Genomic DNA, 18,269 nt, shown 5'->3' with positions numbered 1-18,269 from the left:
TGCAGGAGCGGTGCTCCCATAACCTCCTAGTCTTTTTACACCATATGCATAATACCAATCAAAGGCTCATGAGATGGTCTCTTATTGTGCAAGGGTTTCATTTAGTGATTGCCCAAATGGTTGCCCAAAATATGGGTGCCCAAAATGTGATCGCTGACACACTATCATGAGCTTGATGTTATTGAGGGGTTGTTGTGTTTTTTTGTTGTTGTTTTGTTGTTGTTGTTGTTGTGAACCCTTTTAGGTTCACACTTAGGTGTGTGTGGGGGGGGTGGGGGGTTACAACCCGCTAATCTTGGGATGATAAGTTGTTACGGGTTTTTTTTCTGTGTGCTGTGCCATATTTTGTGTGCAGGTCCAAACCCCTTCCCAGCCTGCCCTAGCCTGCTTTGCTCCAGCCTGCCAGGATGACATCACTGATTGATGACCATATATAAAGAGGAAGACGGGTGAGAATGGGGTGGTTTGTGTTGCTTGCCCTTATGGCTATAAAAATTCTGTGTTCCGACTGCTGTTCTGGTTTTGACTCTTGCCTGGTTCTGACTGTGAGTTTGGTTGTCCCTGTATCTGTTTATGTGTATTCTCTTCACCATTTGGCTTTGTTAGTACATCACCTCCTCTGACACTCACGGCCACCACCTTTCCCCGCAAGTATCATTAAACACAGCCCATTCTAAGGCTTATTCCTGTATACCATCTGTGTGAGTGTGTTTGTGTTCTGTCTCACTCCAGCACTCAATCCCAAATACTACACCATTTATTATTCATTATAATTTTTATTTTCAGCTTTTATTTCAAATAAAAAAAATCATTTCCTCATTTCCCCTCTGCTTGACCAAGGATTATAGAAAAGAAGCAGCGTTCGGGTCTCGGCATGCAAACGTCCACACACTACATCCTATATCCAAGTATTCGACACCTCCCTAGTGATCATTCGATGATCTTAGTGTTAATTGCTGGAAGTTTCAAACTTCCTAATGAGCTCTGACATGCAGCTTGGACTTGTCCCATATCCTGGATGTCTATCTTTAGCCTCTGTATTTTGGGGGATTCTTGGGTCACGGGCCATTTTGTAGAATTCGGCTGTGAATCCTTTGAGGATACTACTACAGAAATAAAAAGTAAGTACATATGCTTTTGAAACAGGTGTTCAGAATGCTGTGCTTCACTGTAGATGATTTAAAAAAATGAAAGTATTGTTTATGATGTTGTAATCAAATAAAAACACCTCCCCACAAGCTATAAAGTGTATAATAAAAGATATTCATCTCTCTTTTGTTACTTACTGCTGAGAAATGGGGCAGTCACAATCTTCTTAGGGATGTTGATCTCTGTTCGGTGTTGGGAGTTCTTTGCTCTCTCCTGGATACGCTCTTCAGCAGGCATCGTACTCTTCTACACAAATATGCAAAAACATGTCAAAGTGTATTCACACTGTTAGCAGATCAGTTTATTGCATAAGGTTTTGTTCACTTTTGAGATTCTGAGCCCAGAAACCCTTCCCCTGCCTATGGATCATTTTGTTGGTGAATGTATGACAGGTTCGAGGGAAAAGAACAACTATTAATATTACCTTTCTTGATACAGGTTTACACTGAGTTGTCAATCTATTCACTGTTTAGTCAAACACAATATTTTCTCTGCCAGATTTTGGCCCCATGTTTACCTCATAAAAGTGGCAATAATTGTATATACTTTGCAGATGTACCTAATAAACAGTCAGTTCAATGTATAACTGAACACATACATAGCCTCAAACAAACCTCTGAACAGTACGAGTGAACGTTGCAAAAATTAGAGGTCTTTCGATTTATTTGGAAAGAATCCCTTAATAAATTATAACCAGACTCTTTTTTTAGACAGAGTTGCTTCTGTCTCTGATTTAACAGAAGACACTAAAAATAAGAATTGTTTCTTAATTAGTAAACTAACAAATTACAAATGAATTCCCTCAGACCTTAGTAGCAATGATTTTGCACATTTTGTAAGTCAGAAAATAAAATCTATAAGAGTTCAAATACAACAGCAAGCAGCCCACTGTGTTCCAACATCCCAACTCGATTTTATCAAAGTTGCACGGAGAATTATTATCAGCAACCTTCAGTAAACACTGTAAATTCATAACTTAGCTTGGGCCATCTCAAGTTGTTATACAAGCAATATTTCAAAGCAAACATGCAGCCATTCCTCAGAAACTACTGCTGTGCATTCATGCCAGTTTCCTTCTTTTGAGCAGTCATGAACACCGAAGTTAGTGGAGTAAGCACACACCCTTATGGAGAACCTGAGTAAGTGACAAACACCAGATTCCTGAAGAAAACCTGAATCAGGTAAGAAATCCCTTATACCTTCAGGATCTTGGAGCAATCTGCTGGCTGAGTTTTGACCTCCATAACCTGGTTTTTCTTCTGAGATACCACCGTCTTCTGCAGGAGCTCCCTTTGCCTGGTGTGCTCTTGCACGACCTCAGCCTTCACTCCAACTCTGACCTAGTGCAGTCATCACACTCAGTCGATTATAAGTACACTGGGCTGTGTGTGTGTGTGTATATATGTTTATATGTGTATTAATCTCACATCTGCTTCATGGATGTAGCTTTGGTAGAGTTTTAGGAAGTTCTCCTTCAGCAGGCTCGGCTGCTGGATGAAGCCTAAGCAGTTTTGGATGTCGGTCTTCATCCTCTGCACCAGAGTGTTCAGGTTTCTGACCTGTGGAAACAAAGACCCGGTGGTTAAATTGATATGTTTATCACCTGTATCACCGATAATATTAATAATAACTACATGCCAAATCCTGGCACAGGAATAACGAGTCATTCACTTTGGATATTTGTAAAGACACAATTAAATAGGAACTATCGTGCAGTTAACTTGGAATTAAACTTTTTATTTTAATTTTCCCCTATTCAGGACTCAGTTGGTACTTTCAAAGTCCTTTATATTTGCCTTTGGTTGCATGTATTACTTTTAAAACAGTCATTGTGAGGCCTTGTCACTAATTCTCCAATGAGCGGCATGTGCACTTGTCTAAGTAATTATTGTTAATCATAAACAAAGCATATTGTGGTGAAACAAACCCTCTGCCTCTCTGTACACAGTGCAGTTTCCTTCATGTTCAGCTTCTGTGTCAGTTCTTGCATGGTTTTGTTCCTGCTGTTGATCTCCTCCACCTCAGCCTCAAGCTAAAATAAAAACAAAAGGCAAAAGTTTGTACACCTTTCCATTTTTAAACTTGTATTTAATTTTAACTTAAATTATTTTGTTGGGCTTTAATTGATTCGTTACTCATTTCTAGCCTTCCAGTGTTTGGCAATGTAGATGCTGTATAAAATCCTATATACTCTCATACTGTTAAACTCACATATTTACATATCTGTTTTTTCTCTCGAGTCTTGTTCTGCAGTTGCTCGATTTCAGTTTCAGCAGACTTCACCTCCTGCAGCACCTCTTCCTGTTGTTGTAAAGTGAACATGGAGAAGGACATGCTACCTAAGGTGCTTTTCATGAAGAAAAAAAAAAGAAAAAGAAAACAAACCTGAAGCAGGTAAATACACTGATAAGAAATACATCATACCTTCAGGATCTTGGAGTAATCTGTTGGCTGAATTTTGCCATCCATAGCCTGGCTTTTCTTCTGAGATACCACCGTCTTCTGCAGGAGCTCCCTCTGCCTGGTGTGCTCTTGTACGACCTCAGCCTTCACTGCAACTCCCACCTAGTGCAGTCATCACACTCAGTCAACTATAAGTACACTGGGCTGTGCGTGTGTATGTGTATATGTACATGTGTAAGGTATATATTTGTGTGGGTGTATTAATCTCACATCTGCTTCATGGATGTAGGTCTTGTAGAGTCTTGTGAAGTTATCCTTCAGGAGGAACGGCTGATTGATGAAGCTTGAGCAGTTTTGGATGTCAGCCTTCATCCTCTGCACCAGAGTGTTCATGTTTGTGGCCTGTGGAAACAAAGATATTACAAACAATGGCACCGGCGGTTAAACTGTAATGCTTATTATCCGTATCAGCAATAAATCTGAGTAATAACTACATGTTGAATCCTGTCATTCAAAGTCATTCAGTTAGGGTACTGACAAAACACAATTAAATGGGTAATGTTGTGCAGGTAACTTGGAATAAAAAGATTATTTTCCCCTCTTCAGGACTCCTATATTCCAATCCTGTACATTTGCCTTTGCTTGTATGTATTACTTTTTCAACCCGTCTCTGTGAGGCATTGCCGCTAAGTTCCCCAATAAGCAATGAGCGCCATGTGCTCTTGTCCCTACCCCATCTTGTGATTAGTTTATTTTCCTACTGTGGTCGCCTGTTTCATGTTCGCCTATGACTACATATTCTATTTTTACCCTTTTATTTCAATGTATATTTCAATGTCAAAGTCTTGCGGTACTTCAGCCCCTTGTCTGCCTATGATTTCATCCTTGCTGTGAATTCGATTACTGGAAAAGTCCTGATCACTACTACACTTAGTTTACACATTTGCATCCCATCACTCGCTGCATTGTTACAAAGAACTATAAGATCTAAATAATTATTATTAATCATAAACAAAGAATATTGTGGTGAAACAAACCCTCTTCCTCTCTGTGCACAGCTCTTGTTCCTGTATTTTCAGAGACTGTTCCAGTTTCTGATTTGTCTCCTTGTTCTTGCTGTTAATCTCCTCTACCTTAATCTGGAGCTAAAATAAAAACATCTAATCAGCTACAAATTATTATTATTATCATTATTATCATTATTATTATTATCATCATCATCATCATCATCATCATTATTATTATTATTATTATTATTATTATTATTATTAATAATAATAATAATAATAATAATAATAATAATAATAACAATAATAATAAATCATCATACCTGACTGATCCCAAGCCACTGGTCCTGTATCTCTTCTGTTATTTTGCAGAACTGCATCATCTTAAAACAAACACATGCATATTAATTCCACAGTGAAGGTGGGTCAAATCGTATCAAGACTGACAATGGTGGTGTTGACATGCATTTTAAAATGTGGCCAGATACATTTTAAAAAGTGGGAAAATATAGAAAAACAGCACTGTGAGGTCATTCACTGTACAAATCCTGTTAAAAGAATTGTAAACTACTGCACTGAAAATGGTGTAAATTAACAAAATGCTAAATAATCAAAGCCAGATGCATATTTACCTGACATTACCTATTTGTCACCTATTCCTGTGCACCTCAATCAGTTTTAAGTTCTTTAAAAATGTGAAGTTATTGGGCAAATAACATATATTAAAACATAATATTTGATGACATTATTATTATTATACCATTTTTTTCCCCCAGATTGCTCCACAGCTTATATAAACAACATACCTGATTCTCCAATTCATATTCCAGCTTCATGCTGGTCTCCTTCTCCTTCTCGAGTTCCAGATCATATTGGAGGAAGACATTTTTGAACTCAGAGTCAACTTTCTCCTGCAGTTCCTTCAGCCTGTCCTCAGCCTGCTGCAACCTGTTCTCTCGCTGTAAAGTGAAGATGAAGAAGGTGATGCACACTACAGTGTAAACACTCCAAACATACTGATCATAAGGCTTGATTGAAAATGGATTATTCCCCATGTAGTGGATTTTTATAAATGAAGCTGGTCCACGCATGCATCAAGTATATCAGAGTCTAATAGTAAGCTTTTGAGGTTACAATAATGCCAACTATACCTTCAATATTAATGGTTTCTGTGTCTCCGGTTCTCTTAATGTAGGCACCCTATCTAGTGCAATATGTGTCAAAAAGGGCACTAAATATTAATACCAGCAAAACTATTAAGAATGCTAGGAAAAGGAATTAGGGGTACTAGAACTAAAATAAAAAGGAAACAAACAACAAATTACAAAATAAGACACATCCATCCATCTTCTGTATTGCTTATCCTAACTGGGTCAGGGGGAACCTGGAGCCTATCGCAAGGGGCATGGGGCGCAAAGTGGGGGACACCCTGGACGGGGTGCCAATCCATTGCAGGGCACAATCACACACACACATTCACACACTACGGACAATTTTGCACATGCCAATCAACCTACAATGCATGTCTTTGAACTGTGGGGATGAAACCGGAGTACCCGGAGGAAACTCCCAAAGCAAGGGGATAACATGCAAACTCCGCACACACAGGGCCATGGCGGGAATCGCACCCTCAACCCTGCAGGTTTGAGGCCACGGTACCCCCCAGACAAGACACAGTTTAAGCTAACTAGATACAGATAACAATAATGATCCGAGGCGTGGTCTGGAGATTGGAGAAAGGAGAACAGCAGTATGACTTCCTTACATCCTTCAGCTTGTCATCATAGGCCCGTTTCATGTCCATCATGGTATAGAAACGGTTGTCCTCGTGCTCACGCAGTTTCTCCTCATGGTTCTGCTCCATGGCCTGAAGTCTCTTCTTCAACTCATCATGTTTCCGGAAAGCTTTAAACAACTGACCTTCGTGCTTATGATCTGGGAACAAAATTAGCCATGTATTTTAAATCACATACTGTTTTAAGCTGAGAAAAAGAAATGGTTATATTTTATTCATAAATTGCTCTACTGCAGCTGAACATTCAAGCGCAGACCTCATGATTCACTCAACTTTAAAACCCAAACTTTGTGTTAAGTATAAACAAGCCATGTTCTATGCAGTGAATATAAAGAGATACTGTTATAGCGTATAGATTTTGTGAATGTATTTACCCAGATCCTTCAGCTCTGTGGTATGTTTTTTCATCATCTCAGACAGGGCCTTTTCCTTAAAGAAAATCAGTTCCTCCTTCTCAGTATTCAGCACCTACAGTGAGATATATACCGTTTTTATTGAATTATTCATCAGTATGTAATGTTACTTTGTACCCATTTGATAACTGTTACTCAAAAATACATTAAAAGTCATTTGATAGCTTTAAGAAGAATCAAAAATGTGTTACATCAACCTATAAACTAATCATTATCTACTGTCCTAGACTCACTAATGAGGCCTTACAGCTAAATTATCAGATGGAGATCTCAAGTTCTAACCTCGATCAGGCTGTTCAGAGCCTCAATCTGCTGGAGGAAATTCTGCTCGACTTTATTAATCTTCTTCTCATAGTCCATCTGATTCTGATTTATCTTGCGCTCCTGATCCTCCTTCAGCAACTTCACCTGTGCATAAGCCTCTTGTATTCTCTGGTCCTGGATGATGACAGAAATTAACACAAGAAAATATCAGAGGCTGGACATCAAAGCAAAACTTTAGGACCATACATGGCTTCTGGACTGAACGAGGGACCCTGGAGCTCTGAGGTACTACTTACTATAAGGAAAACGTCACTCAAATATTATATAGCTAATAGTCTTATTTACCTTTTCCTCCAGATAGGCCTTTGTACAGATGACCTCCTCGGTGTAATCTGTCTCTTTTACCAAATCCAGCGTTCGTCCCTCCTGGTCAGTGATCGCCCAGATGAGGAGGGAGCCGTCCTCTGAGGCCGTCAGAAGATACTGATCACCAGGCGTGACGACCATCTGCACAGACGACGAAACAAGAAATGGTGGAGAGATTGGAAAAGTAAAAAGCAAGAAGAATAGATATAACCATCATTAGCTAAATAAATCACTCAGCCAGGAGGAAGCACACAAAGCCAAGGAAATAACAGACTCATTGTGTTCTTTCTCGCTTATTGTCTGATATCAGGATGCTTCTTTGGTCATTAACTCTTACGTCACACATCATCATGACATCAACAGAACACACACGTACTTTGGTGATGGGACCAGAATGCGCCTGATACTCTGTCCAGGATTTCTCCTCTTCTAACGGGTACTGCATGACTCGAACAGTACCAACGGCAGTTCCAACAAAGAGTGCTTTACAGGAATGAGTCATGGAGATGGCTGTGTAGGCCACGCCATCGGAGGACATTTCCCTTAGGATCTAAATGCAAACAAAAACACATACAAATGAAGTAATTCTGTCCAAACACATATAGAGAATGAATCACTTTAGGCTTTAAAACAAGAAGCTTGAATCTTGCAGCGAGTGTATGGATTAAAGCCTTTGTTCATTATGTGTTCTGCAGTTGAACTGCTGTAATTGTAACTTTATCCACCTTTCTCAGAGTCCAATATTCATATGTTTTTTTTAACTTGCCTTTCCATCTCGGAGCTCATTCAGTGTGAAATTGTTGCCTACAGCAAGGACGCTCCCAGTGTCGGGCGAGAACATCGCATCCATATAGATACATGATTTCTCCAAGTTCTTAGAGGACTCACAGGCGCCCGTCAGAGCGTCCCATTTATATACAGCGCCGTCCATACCACATGACACCAGACAACGGTCATCTTTGCTCCACATCACTGACTGCACCTGAAGAGTCAGAACAGGGCATTTGAGTCATAGATATTTATTAATGCTCTTAATTATTTCAGATATTTTTATTTACACATTTATAAAAAAAACATATGTGTGACTTTTCTAATCCCTGTAGCGTCCTCTGATTTGAGATAAAGAGGAAAATACTTTTTGCTGCCCTTTCATAAATTTATTAGACACTTTTTTTTTTTAGGAATATGCCCTGAAAATCCTGTCACGTTAGCTCACATTAGCTGCAAACCAAATATGTGAACATGCACTCACTTATAATATTTGTTTTGTATAACAGGATTTAGTGACACCCCACATTTCGATATATTAACTCAAGGACACACCTTCTGCAAACAAGCCCTGTGGTGATGAAATGTACTGACCTTGTTAATGTGGCCATTCAGGTGCACTTTTTCTCCCGTTCTGATGTTGCAGATGTTTATCAGTTTGTCACTGACGGCGGCGAACACGTTACCATCATGGTTGAAAACACACTGTGGACACATGTAAATTGAACACTCCATTATTTTATTTGAAAAAGTACTGCATTTCATTTTGTGTTAATTGTGTGCCCCTGCTGTTCATTCTGATAATAACACTTAAGAACAAACATCTAATAATGATTATATTAGTTCTGTCCTCCATGCATGCTTTAATTACAGACTCATCATATTATGAGATCTTACTTGAGGAAATTACTTGATAAACGTACTTGTTGTCACTTTTGGGTGCGTGTGCACAAAATATATACACAACTGTAAAATGTACTGCTTCTTTCATTTTTTAACAGCAGTTGCAGTTGAATAGGGACAGAAAGTGAAGACAACAGACAACCTGTGCTGTAGGAATAATCTATGGCACTTTACTGAGACCAGTCTTTTGGATTTGTCATATTACTGCTTTATACCCAACTTGAATAGAATCATAAAATCTCAATCCAAATGTCTCAATGTGATGACATGTTTATGGAGGCAGGTTAGTGAGTACCCACCTCACTGCAGTTGTGTATGTTGAACTCCTGGACAGTGCGGAATTCATCAACCAACACATTCATGAGGCAGACTTTATCAGGGAAGCCCACCAGGATGGAGAGGCCATTTGGGTGCAATGAGATAAAGTTCGGCTCTTCAAGAAACTCCTTACGCAGCTCCAGAGACCTGCAGAAAGAAAAAAAAAAACAAAAAACATGACAGCACCATACAGTCAGAAAACTGTCACAGGAAATTAGCACTATGGACATTTTGATACTCATGTCTGATAATGCTGTGATGGCACACGGAGTAACAGTTATACAATGCCTGGACAAAATATACGATATTTTCTCCAGTTCCTGGAAACAGCATCAAATTGAGATTGAGATTTTCTAGGCAGATGTTGCTATTACAAATAAATAAATAAATATTTTTAGATTTATCCCTTGGAAACTTATTTTCCTTTGTGTTGTCTAGTGTGTGTATGTCATCATCGTTGGTGACCTTGAGTATGAGAAAGGTGCTATGTGAATAAAACATTAACTGCTCCTACTTGGTCTTGTAGTTCCAGATGCGCACGGAGAGGTCTTTGGAGCAGGTGGCGAAGAGGGGTTTGGAGGAGCAGGTGGACAGACCGGTGATACTCCCCAAGTGAACAGAGTGAAACAGGAACTCAAAGTTGGCCTGCTTACCCTGGAAAAATATACAATGGAATCAGTACAGTGAACTTCATTACAGCAGAAGGGACAAAACACTCTTTTATGGGATGTCCTTTTTATACCAGTATAAAAACATGATGTAAATACCTTTCTTTATTACTGTATATTCAGCACAACCTTTGATGCTCTGTTACCTGGCTAATCTCGGGCGAGGTGAGGCTGACGTGGTAGATTTGTCCTTGGCGTGTGCTTACGGCCAGCATCTCCTCTGATGGACTCAGGCATATTGTTGTGATCTCCTGCTGCTCCGACTGACTCGGCTGACTGCTGCAGGGGTCCTGAGGAATCTGCAGATCAGAAGGACATAGTTCTTAGTGATTATTTCCATTCATGCTCAGCTAGCTCTTCAGCAAGAACCTTAACCATAATCATGCTCAGCTACCTCACTGTGTAAGCCACCTCGTATAAACACTTCTGCCAAATATTAAATATGAACGCACTCACTCTTATTTCTGAGGTCTTCCTGTAGCTGTACTCCTCTATTTTCTCATAAAGGCAAACTAGCCCTGGCGCAGCTGCACAGGCAAAACCTTTAGAGAACGGCGCGATGGCAGTGATGCACCTGTCAAGGGAGAGAACGTAGAACATAGAGAATCCAATAAGAATTATATTGTAGGATGATACAAGCATTATAATGTTAAAATAGAATAACAAGAAGATGTTGGAGAGTTTCTCTGCATCTCTCTCTATTGCTACCTCTCAGAAGCCCTCCCCAAGTTCTGCCATTGTCCAGCTGTCAACATGAGCAGTTTTCCTGTTTCTGTCCCTGAGACGATGCAGTCCTCAGACATCCACGCATGGGACATGAAGTTTTCTTGGTCCATCTCAGACGAGCTGGTCTGATTCAGGACGTTGTTCTCTAATTTGAACATCTTGAAGACGCAATTTCCACTCACACAAATCTGTGTGTTGTCCTTCGGATTAAAGCTTACCTGGGATTGAGAAAATACAATCACTATGAACACTTTCACTTACAACACACAACCGTGAAACTATTATTGCGTCTAAGGCCAAAAAAGGGGACATTTTAATGTACATCAGAAGCTTCCCATTTGGCTCGATACACTGCCAGTGTGCACAGGAACACATATCTTAATGTTGTAAACTACAAAGCTACAATGAAATATGAAAAATAGTCTTGTTAAAAGAAGCACCACAGGATATTATAGATTAAAGAAATTATCACCATCGTTGTCGACATATAATTAAATAAGAAATGTGGCTTCAGACTCTGCTTTAACTACATACTGTTATTTGACATTTGCATCAAAATAAGTGCTAAATACATATTAAAAGCACACATCTACTTGTTTTCAAAATAACATCAACAAGTTCGTGCACGGAGCACCACAACTCTGAGCAGGATAAATCAGTTACTTAAGATGAATGAATGAGGGTGGACTATCTAAGTGCACCTTCACCTACAGCTACAAGTCACTCAGAGTTTTTACCTGACTGACAAAGCCAAGCTTTGTGGTCTGCACCATGGCAATGGCCGTATTCGTTTCCCACTCCCAGTAGAAGAGGGTCCAATCGAGTCCTCCAGACTGGCCCAGCAGGTATTTGGAGTCTGCAGAAAAAGCCATACAGACGAATTCATGGACACCATTGCTGCCGCCTGTCAGTACCTGTCTCTTGGAGCGCTGCTCGCTCTGTATGTCATAGATGGTGATGGTACGCTGTTCTCTGAGCTCTGACACAGCCAGGTAGCACCGGTCGGGGCTAAGAGCCAGCGCCTGTATGCCCTGTTCCCCCTGCCGGCATGGCATTGCACCTGTAGAGTAACATTTGCATGTGAGATATACACCTTGGGTATGTAATATCTAAAGAAACTGACTCGTATTCTTCAATGCTTATGCTATTTTAAAAGATCATACAGGAAGTGACGCTCTCTGCAGGCTTACCTGGAATGAACTTGGTCCATCGCTGATGGATGTCGGAGAGCACGCAATTGTTTCCGCTTGGGAAAATGATGGTGTGTTCGTCCAAAAAAAGCAAGTTGTTTCTCGTTTCCCGGCACAAACCAAAAACGTGGTAAGGCTCCACATGAACTTTCTGAGCCATTAGTAAATTTGTAAAATCACTCTGAAACTAGAAAAAAGAAAACAGTCGTTATTTAAGTAACCATGGTTCCATAAACTCCAGATAAAAGTCAGACACTTTGAGAATCACCTTTTTTTCAACAATGTCATGAAGTGACAGATGAACAGAATTTTCAATAAACACCACTGTTATAAACACACCACTGTTATAAACACACCTTGTGTCAGTGCCAGTTATTAATGACATTTACAGTTGAATGAGATGAAATCTTAGAAAGCATATGGGTGGTTTTTTTTTGAGTAATGAAAGCATGAAAATAATCTTTGAGCAGGTCCTCCATCATGATCCAGTTTAGGTCCCACGCTCACTAACCTAACCTCACTAATGGCACATAAACACGGATTAAAACATACACAGTGCAGGTCAGACAGAAGAGATGATGAGAGAACATCTCGAGCTTTGGAGGACAGGAAATCTTCAGCCCAGGAGGGAAAGATAGCGGTGTTTATTGCTAATATTGCACTCTGTGACTTTGTTTAAATCTTAGCAAGCGTGCACGCGCACACAAGAAGCTATCAGGTCATTAAGACGGGTATGAAATAATAATGAATAAATAAATAACAAAGTGTTTTAAACTAATTTAAAACTGTTGGTGTGGTCTAGAAAGATCGGTAAACTGGATTTATTATTATTATTATTATTATTATTATTATTATTATTATTATTATATTTATTTCAGTATAAACACAAAAAGTTAGTTAAATATCAATCATTATAAATGTCCATGAAGAAAATGTTAAATTAGTTTGAATATTGAGGAGCTTACCTTCTCGTAACAAAGTTGAAATTGTTTAGAAACTCTGGGTTATTTATACTGAACTATGATTCTATTCTATTCTATTTTAATAAAGCGGTTGCCAAGCAACTGCTATTGCATCATAAGAAGGTTCCATTTTTTTAAAATCCAAATATACACCAGAGGGCTCGGGTTTAAGTGATGTGTCACTCACAAGTGAGTCGACTCTTTTCGAAACTCTGCTGTGCTAATAAAAATGCACAACACTAAGGGCCCATTTATGCACACCTTTGTGACATCGTCAATCTCTGTTAAACTCGTGAAGAAATGTAATGTCGTTTTTGTAATTACAGTATAAATTTGATTGACAAAAGTGAATCATTTGCTTGGGAGCCGATACGAGTCGGTTCGGAGCCAAATGATAGTTTAGGGTGGGTAGATAGAGCATGTAGCATTTATGTACTCCAATGCAGCTTCATCTTAACCTGCAAACAATGTCACATTAAGTTGAAAAAGAGAGCTTTTGTGTTTCAAAAAGAACAGTAAACCAAACCAACGATGTTTATTGTCCACATTTCTTGTCATTTTGTGCAGAAGCATACTATGTCACAGAAGCTTTTGTTGATAATTAATTATTTCAAAATGCAATAATATCAGTTGGATAATAAGTGATACCTTATTAACATTTTTTTAACCGGGATTTTTATGGAATAAGTCGAAATTTAAAAAAAAAAAAAAATTGTAAATTAAAAAAGTGTACAACAGTGAAATGAGGTATATTTGAGGCATTTTGTTTAAATTATCTCATTTTCAATATTCTGAAATGTGAAAATCTAAGTAAGTAATTGGTATTAGTGAATGAAGGAATGTTTGTTATTAAATATTTAGCCTAGGGAATTGAGAAATGGTAGTAATTACTTTATTATAACAATCGATATCTGATATAATTAGAAAAGAAAATCTTCAAAAAAGATTGCATACCTCTGACCTAATTGAACTACAGTCCCCTCTTAAACTATTGGACCGGCAAGGCCAATTCATTTGTTTTTGTTGGAGACTGAAGACATTTGGGTTCGAGATCAAAAGATGAATATGAAAAGAGTGTTTCGAAGTTCAGCTTTTATTTCCTGGTATTTCTATGTAGATGTGTTAAATGACATGGAACATATATCATATTTTATACCACACCGTCCAATTTGTAGGCGAGCAAAAAATATTGGAACATGTGACTGTCAGATGTTTCTTGTTACCCAGGTGTGTCCTGTTAGATTGACTGTTTAAACAATGAATAGCTCTGAACATCTCTTGGTTTTAGCCTTTGGTTTCACTTGTGAAGACTGCATTTGTTGTTAAAATAGGATAAGCCAACAGGAAGATCAGAAAGCTGTCTATGGGAGAAAAGCAATTTTGAAGCTGAGAAAAGAGGTGAAAGCACTGGGCGTAACCAACACAACAATTTGGAATGTCCTGAAAAAGAAAGAAACCGCTGGTGTACTGAGCATTTTCTCTGCCAATTAACTGAGAAATGCATCCAAATTAATCGGGAGGAACTTTATCATGCAGCAAGACCTTAGCCCATTTCGGCTCCTGAAAGAGGCTGCAGTAAAAGCCTGAAAAAGTATCACAAAAGAAGAAACCAACAATTGGGTGATGTCACTGGGTTACAGGTTTGATGCAGTTATTGCAAGTAAGGGATATGCATCAAAATATTAAATGTTATTTAGTTTAATTTGCCTCAAGACTTATCTGTTCCTATACTTTTGCTCGCCTAAAAATTGGATATCTGATACAAAAGGTTCTGTGTATTATATTGTTTAACACATTTCCATTTAAACACCAGGAAATAAAAGCTAAAATCCTAAACTCTCATCTGATATCCATCTTTTGATCTCAAACATAAATGTCTTTGGTGTAGATCACAAACAAATGAATTGTTGTAAAGCACATTAATAAACCATCTACAGTCCTTAATGAGTGAACTGTAAATCTAAGAAAATATATTTAATAACATAAAAGAACCAAGAGCTATAATTAGGCCAGGTAAAATAAGTAGATTTTTAGTCGTGGTTTAAATTCCACATATGACTTATAGTTTTATTTGAAGTTTAACACTTCACATGTTTTCCTGTGTTTGAATCTCTGCTGCTCTGAGTATTCTTAACATGCGCTAACACTCTCTTCTGTCTCCACAGCAGATGACAGTAACGTGAGCCTGAGTGATGGGCCGGGATGTTGATCAGCAGCGTGTTGAGGCTGATGCTGGATCACTCGTATCTGCAAAGATCTGCGAAGCAGGAGACAAGGTGGTGCTGCTAACTCTGGGTCAGGAGAACAGAAGGTCTGACTTTTGCTGTTTATAACTTAAATGTACCAATACAACATTAACTTTCTCCAAATGTAATCAGAAAAGATGGCTTACTTGCACTGGAGCTGCAAGTAAGGGAAGTCTTTTTCACTTAATTAAAAATAATTTGCCACTTCAGTGGTTACACAGTCGGATTTACAGTAGTGTACATATGATCCATCCATCCATCTTCTATACCGTTATCCTTTTCAGGGTCACGGGGAACCTGGAGCCTATCGCAGGGAGCATCGGGCACAAGGCGGGGTACACCCTGGACAGGGTGCCAATCCATGGCAGGGCACAATCACATGCACTTTTAGACACCCATTCATACACTACAGAACTACAGACACTTTGGACATACCAATCAGCCTTACAGTATAATATTTTAATCTAAATTTAATTATTGGAAATCCTGATTCATGTATGCAATTTTATGGAATAATTTACAGCTCTATGAGGAGCCCAGGCCATCTAGAGGTCAAGATTCCTTTTCAAGCATGTAGCCTTTTGATGTTCCAGCATACATGAATACCAGAAGCAGTGAGAGCAGAACAGATGCTTCAAAACAACTTTGAACAGTAATATTCCACACAGACTTTGATTCCTCTAGCTATATAATTGCAGAGTGATTTTCTAAGCTCATAAAGCACATCATCATTCCCAATGCCAAGAATGTAAAAGGACTTCTTTGTCTTTTAATTTATTTATTCATTTTCATATGGTTCATTTACATGTGATTCATTTTCATGAGATTCATATTCAAGTGATACATTTTCATGTGATTCATTTACGTATGATTCATTTACATGTGATTCATTTACTAATTTGCTTCTCTTTAAATCCATTTTTAGACTGTGATATTACAAAGGTCTTTCCAGATTATTACTTGCTACACTGTATGAGATAATCCCAGTAAAATTGCCTGAATTCTGTAATATAATTTGTTCATCATGTTAGGTTTAAATCCTCTAAAAACAGATTCGCAATTACATTACATTACATTACATTACATCCTTCAAAGCATTGGCATGTTCTGCTTACTCTCACAATCCTCCAAACTCCCACACACCCAAAGTCTCCATAAACAAATGAGACAGCAGTGTATCCTACAGAAACCGAACGTTGTCCACAATGTGAAAACTACTCGGAGAGTAAGCTGGACTAACCAACAAAATTACCAAGACTGATAAACAATCTGCACACAGTAATAAATATAATGTCCTTACCTTTTAAAGACTTGTAACAAATAATATAACAGTGTAGCACGTAAAGCTGAGGAGATAACACTATAAAATTAAATAAACAGAAACCCGGTCAGAGCATCAAAACAGAGAAGCACATCAATACAGAAGTCAATTTTAAGAGGAGTAAGTCCACAAAATCTAGGTGAAGTAATGCAACGATAATATCTTCAATAAGAATCCGAATTCTGTAGAGCTGGAAGGCCGAGTGCAAAAAATAAAAATAATAGAAGAGCGAAAAAGACTCCGCTGTGTAGGTGATGCAGTTCACCCCGATATCAAGAGTTTAACATAGTCTTAACATGGGACTTCTTTATGCCACCTTCTTCCTGCTGTGATTGGAAAGAACTTTATTAATAGATGCTGGAAGTTATACCAGACTGTCCCTACAGTCAAGGTAGCTGTTTTCTCTGACTTCATGATAGTCAGGCACGTTATCTGGATGTTTAATGTTCCTGGTCTTTTGAGCATACGCTAACCACAACAAGAGTATTGGAGATCCTTCCACTAGAAAATCCTACAGTCTACAGTTCCACTCACAGTACCATGGATTTGGAGATCGCTTTTCTTGATTTTGTTGTGGCTCTGCTGGGTTTGCTGAAGTCAAGAACGCACATGAAGTCGGAAATGCTAAACACAGACTGTGCAAACTGGGTTATCCTGAGAAGATCTCATCAAAAGATCAGTTCGAGTCCATTGAGGTTGTTACATCCAAGGCAATGACGGTTATTTCTAATTGAAGAAATTCAGCCTGATCATGGAATTGGTCTTGTATCTAAGCCGGTAGTGATTGATCACTGACTGTCACTCCAATGAGCCTTTTAATGGCTTAGAAAAAGAAATATGCTAGTTTACAGATGTTCATCAATAACAATGTATAATGGCAGGTGTGACATGCTGGTGATGAAAGGGTTAACAGTGTTGGATGTGGTGAAGTAGTGGTGTTGTGTCACCATTAGCCCGTTCAGAAAAATAAAAACGTGCTGGGAGATGACATGCTGCATTTCACCATAGCAAAAGCTCACAGCTTTGAAGCACTAGAAAGGTACAGAGGAAAATGTGAGCCCACTTTCCTATTCTATGCAGATATCATATCCAGGATCTGGCCAAAGAGAAAAAAGGTGCTAGAGCAGGACATTGAGTAAACTGCTCTGGAGGATGATGGAATGATTGATGATGAAGAAATGCAAGATGAGCTAGATGCTGATCAAAATGATGAAGATGCTCTTGTGTCTGCTAACAGGTCAGCACACAATGGGAATCCTTAAGCCAGATGTTTCACATGAGGAGGCCGGCAGGGAGCTGGCCTTTTTCTTCCCCAACTTCAGACCTCCAGAAACGGAACTGAAGCCTGTGAAGAGGATGCTGGCACTCATCCAACATAACAGAGCCAGAGAAAGCAGAGAGGAGATCCTAGCAAGGTAGGATTTACATTGGCCATACAGAAGGAGGTGATACTAACAGAGGAACAGATTCGTCAATTCTATGGCCTGCTTCAAGATGAGGAAAATGTCCCAGCCCTGCTCACCAACATGACCACCAGCCATATTCTGGCTCTAGTCTTGGCTAAACGGTGGCTTTGGAGAACTGGAGAAATCTGCTGGGACCCAAAATCCCAATACAGGCAAAGAAGGAAACATCAGCCTAGCAAAGACAGCTTGCTATGCCACGTCATATTTCCAAGGTTTACAATATATTATCATGGGTATCTGTTTATTTCTGTTGATTGCTGCATTGATGGAGAAAAAAGCCTGCCAAAATCACCTTTGCAGTTAC

General features: G+C 38.9%; 1 protein-coding gene across 2 annotated transcripts; it reads right to left on the bottom strand.

Moving 5' to 3' along the window:
* Nucleotides 1–759: 759 nt before the first annotated feature.
* LOC108280209 (cilia- and flagella-associated protein 57) lies at nucleotides 760–12,456 on the bottom strand. 2 transcript variants are annotated; one of them, XM_017495041.3, is made up of 25 exons: nucleotides 11,971–12,455; nucleotides 11,518–11,840; nucleotides 10,763–10,998; nucleotides 10,511–10,628; nucleotides 10,201–10,353; nucleotides 9,901–10,040; nucleotides 9,368–9,533; nucleotides 8,760–8,870; nucleotides 8,164–8,379; nucleotides 7,774–7,947; nucleotides 7,377–7,538; nucleotides 7,050–7,205; nucleotides 6,729–6,822; nucleotides 6,325–6,494; nucleotides 5,366–5,518; nucleotides 4,883–4,942; nucleotides 4,590–4,697; nucleotides 3,823–3,954; nucleotides 3,574–3,714; nucleotides 3,361–3,450; nucleotides 3,077–3,181; nucleotides 2,577–2,708; nucleotides 2,349–2,489; nucleotides 1,287–1,395; nucleotides 760–1,106 (listed from the first exon to the last, which is right to left on the bottom strand). In XM_017495041.3, the coding sequence occupies exons 1-25, from the start codon at nucleotides 12,128–12,130 to the stop codon at nucleotides 931–933; spliced, it is 3,726 nt and encodes a 1,241-aa protein (XP_017350530.1). In that variant the 5' UTR covers nucleotides 12,131–12,455; the 3' UTR covers nucleotides 760–930. The 2 variants fall into 2 exon arrangements, with proteins under 2 accessions (XP_017350530.1, XP_053542929.1); XM_053686954.1 differs by having other exon boundaries at nucleotides 788–1,106; nucleotides 1,287–1,392; nucleotides 11,971–12,456.
* Between the last annotated feature and the right edge of the window lie 5,813 nt (nucleotides 12,457–18,269).

The sequence above is a fragment of the Ictalurus punctatus genome, chromosome 2 (assembly GCF_001660625.3).
Source record: "Ictalurus punctatus breed USDA103 chromosome 2, Coco_2.0, whole genome shotgun sequence".
Lineage (NCBI taxonomy): Eukaryota > Metazoa > Chordata > Actinopteri > Siluriformes > Ictaluridae > Ictalurus > Ictalurus punctatus.
The sequence above is the reverse complement of the archived record's forward strand: the minus strand, read 5'-3'. Positions and strand labels throughout refer to the sequence as shown.

Excerpts from the sequence above, each read along its gene's own strand:
- LOC108280209 (XM_017495041.3), bottom strand. The coding sequence starts at position 12,130 with ATGGCTCAGAAAGTTCATGTGGAGCCTTACCACGTTTTTGGTTTGTGC. Across the intron at positions 10,354-10,510 it reads GGAAGACCTCAGAAATAAGA|ATTCCTCAGGACCCCTGCAG; the intron begins GTGAGTGCGTTC and ends TCTGATCTGCAG. Across the intron at positions 4,943-5,365 it reads AATATGAATTGGAGAATCAG|ATGATGCAGTTCTGCAAAAT; the intron begins GTATGTTGTTTA and ends GTTTGTTTTAAG.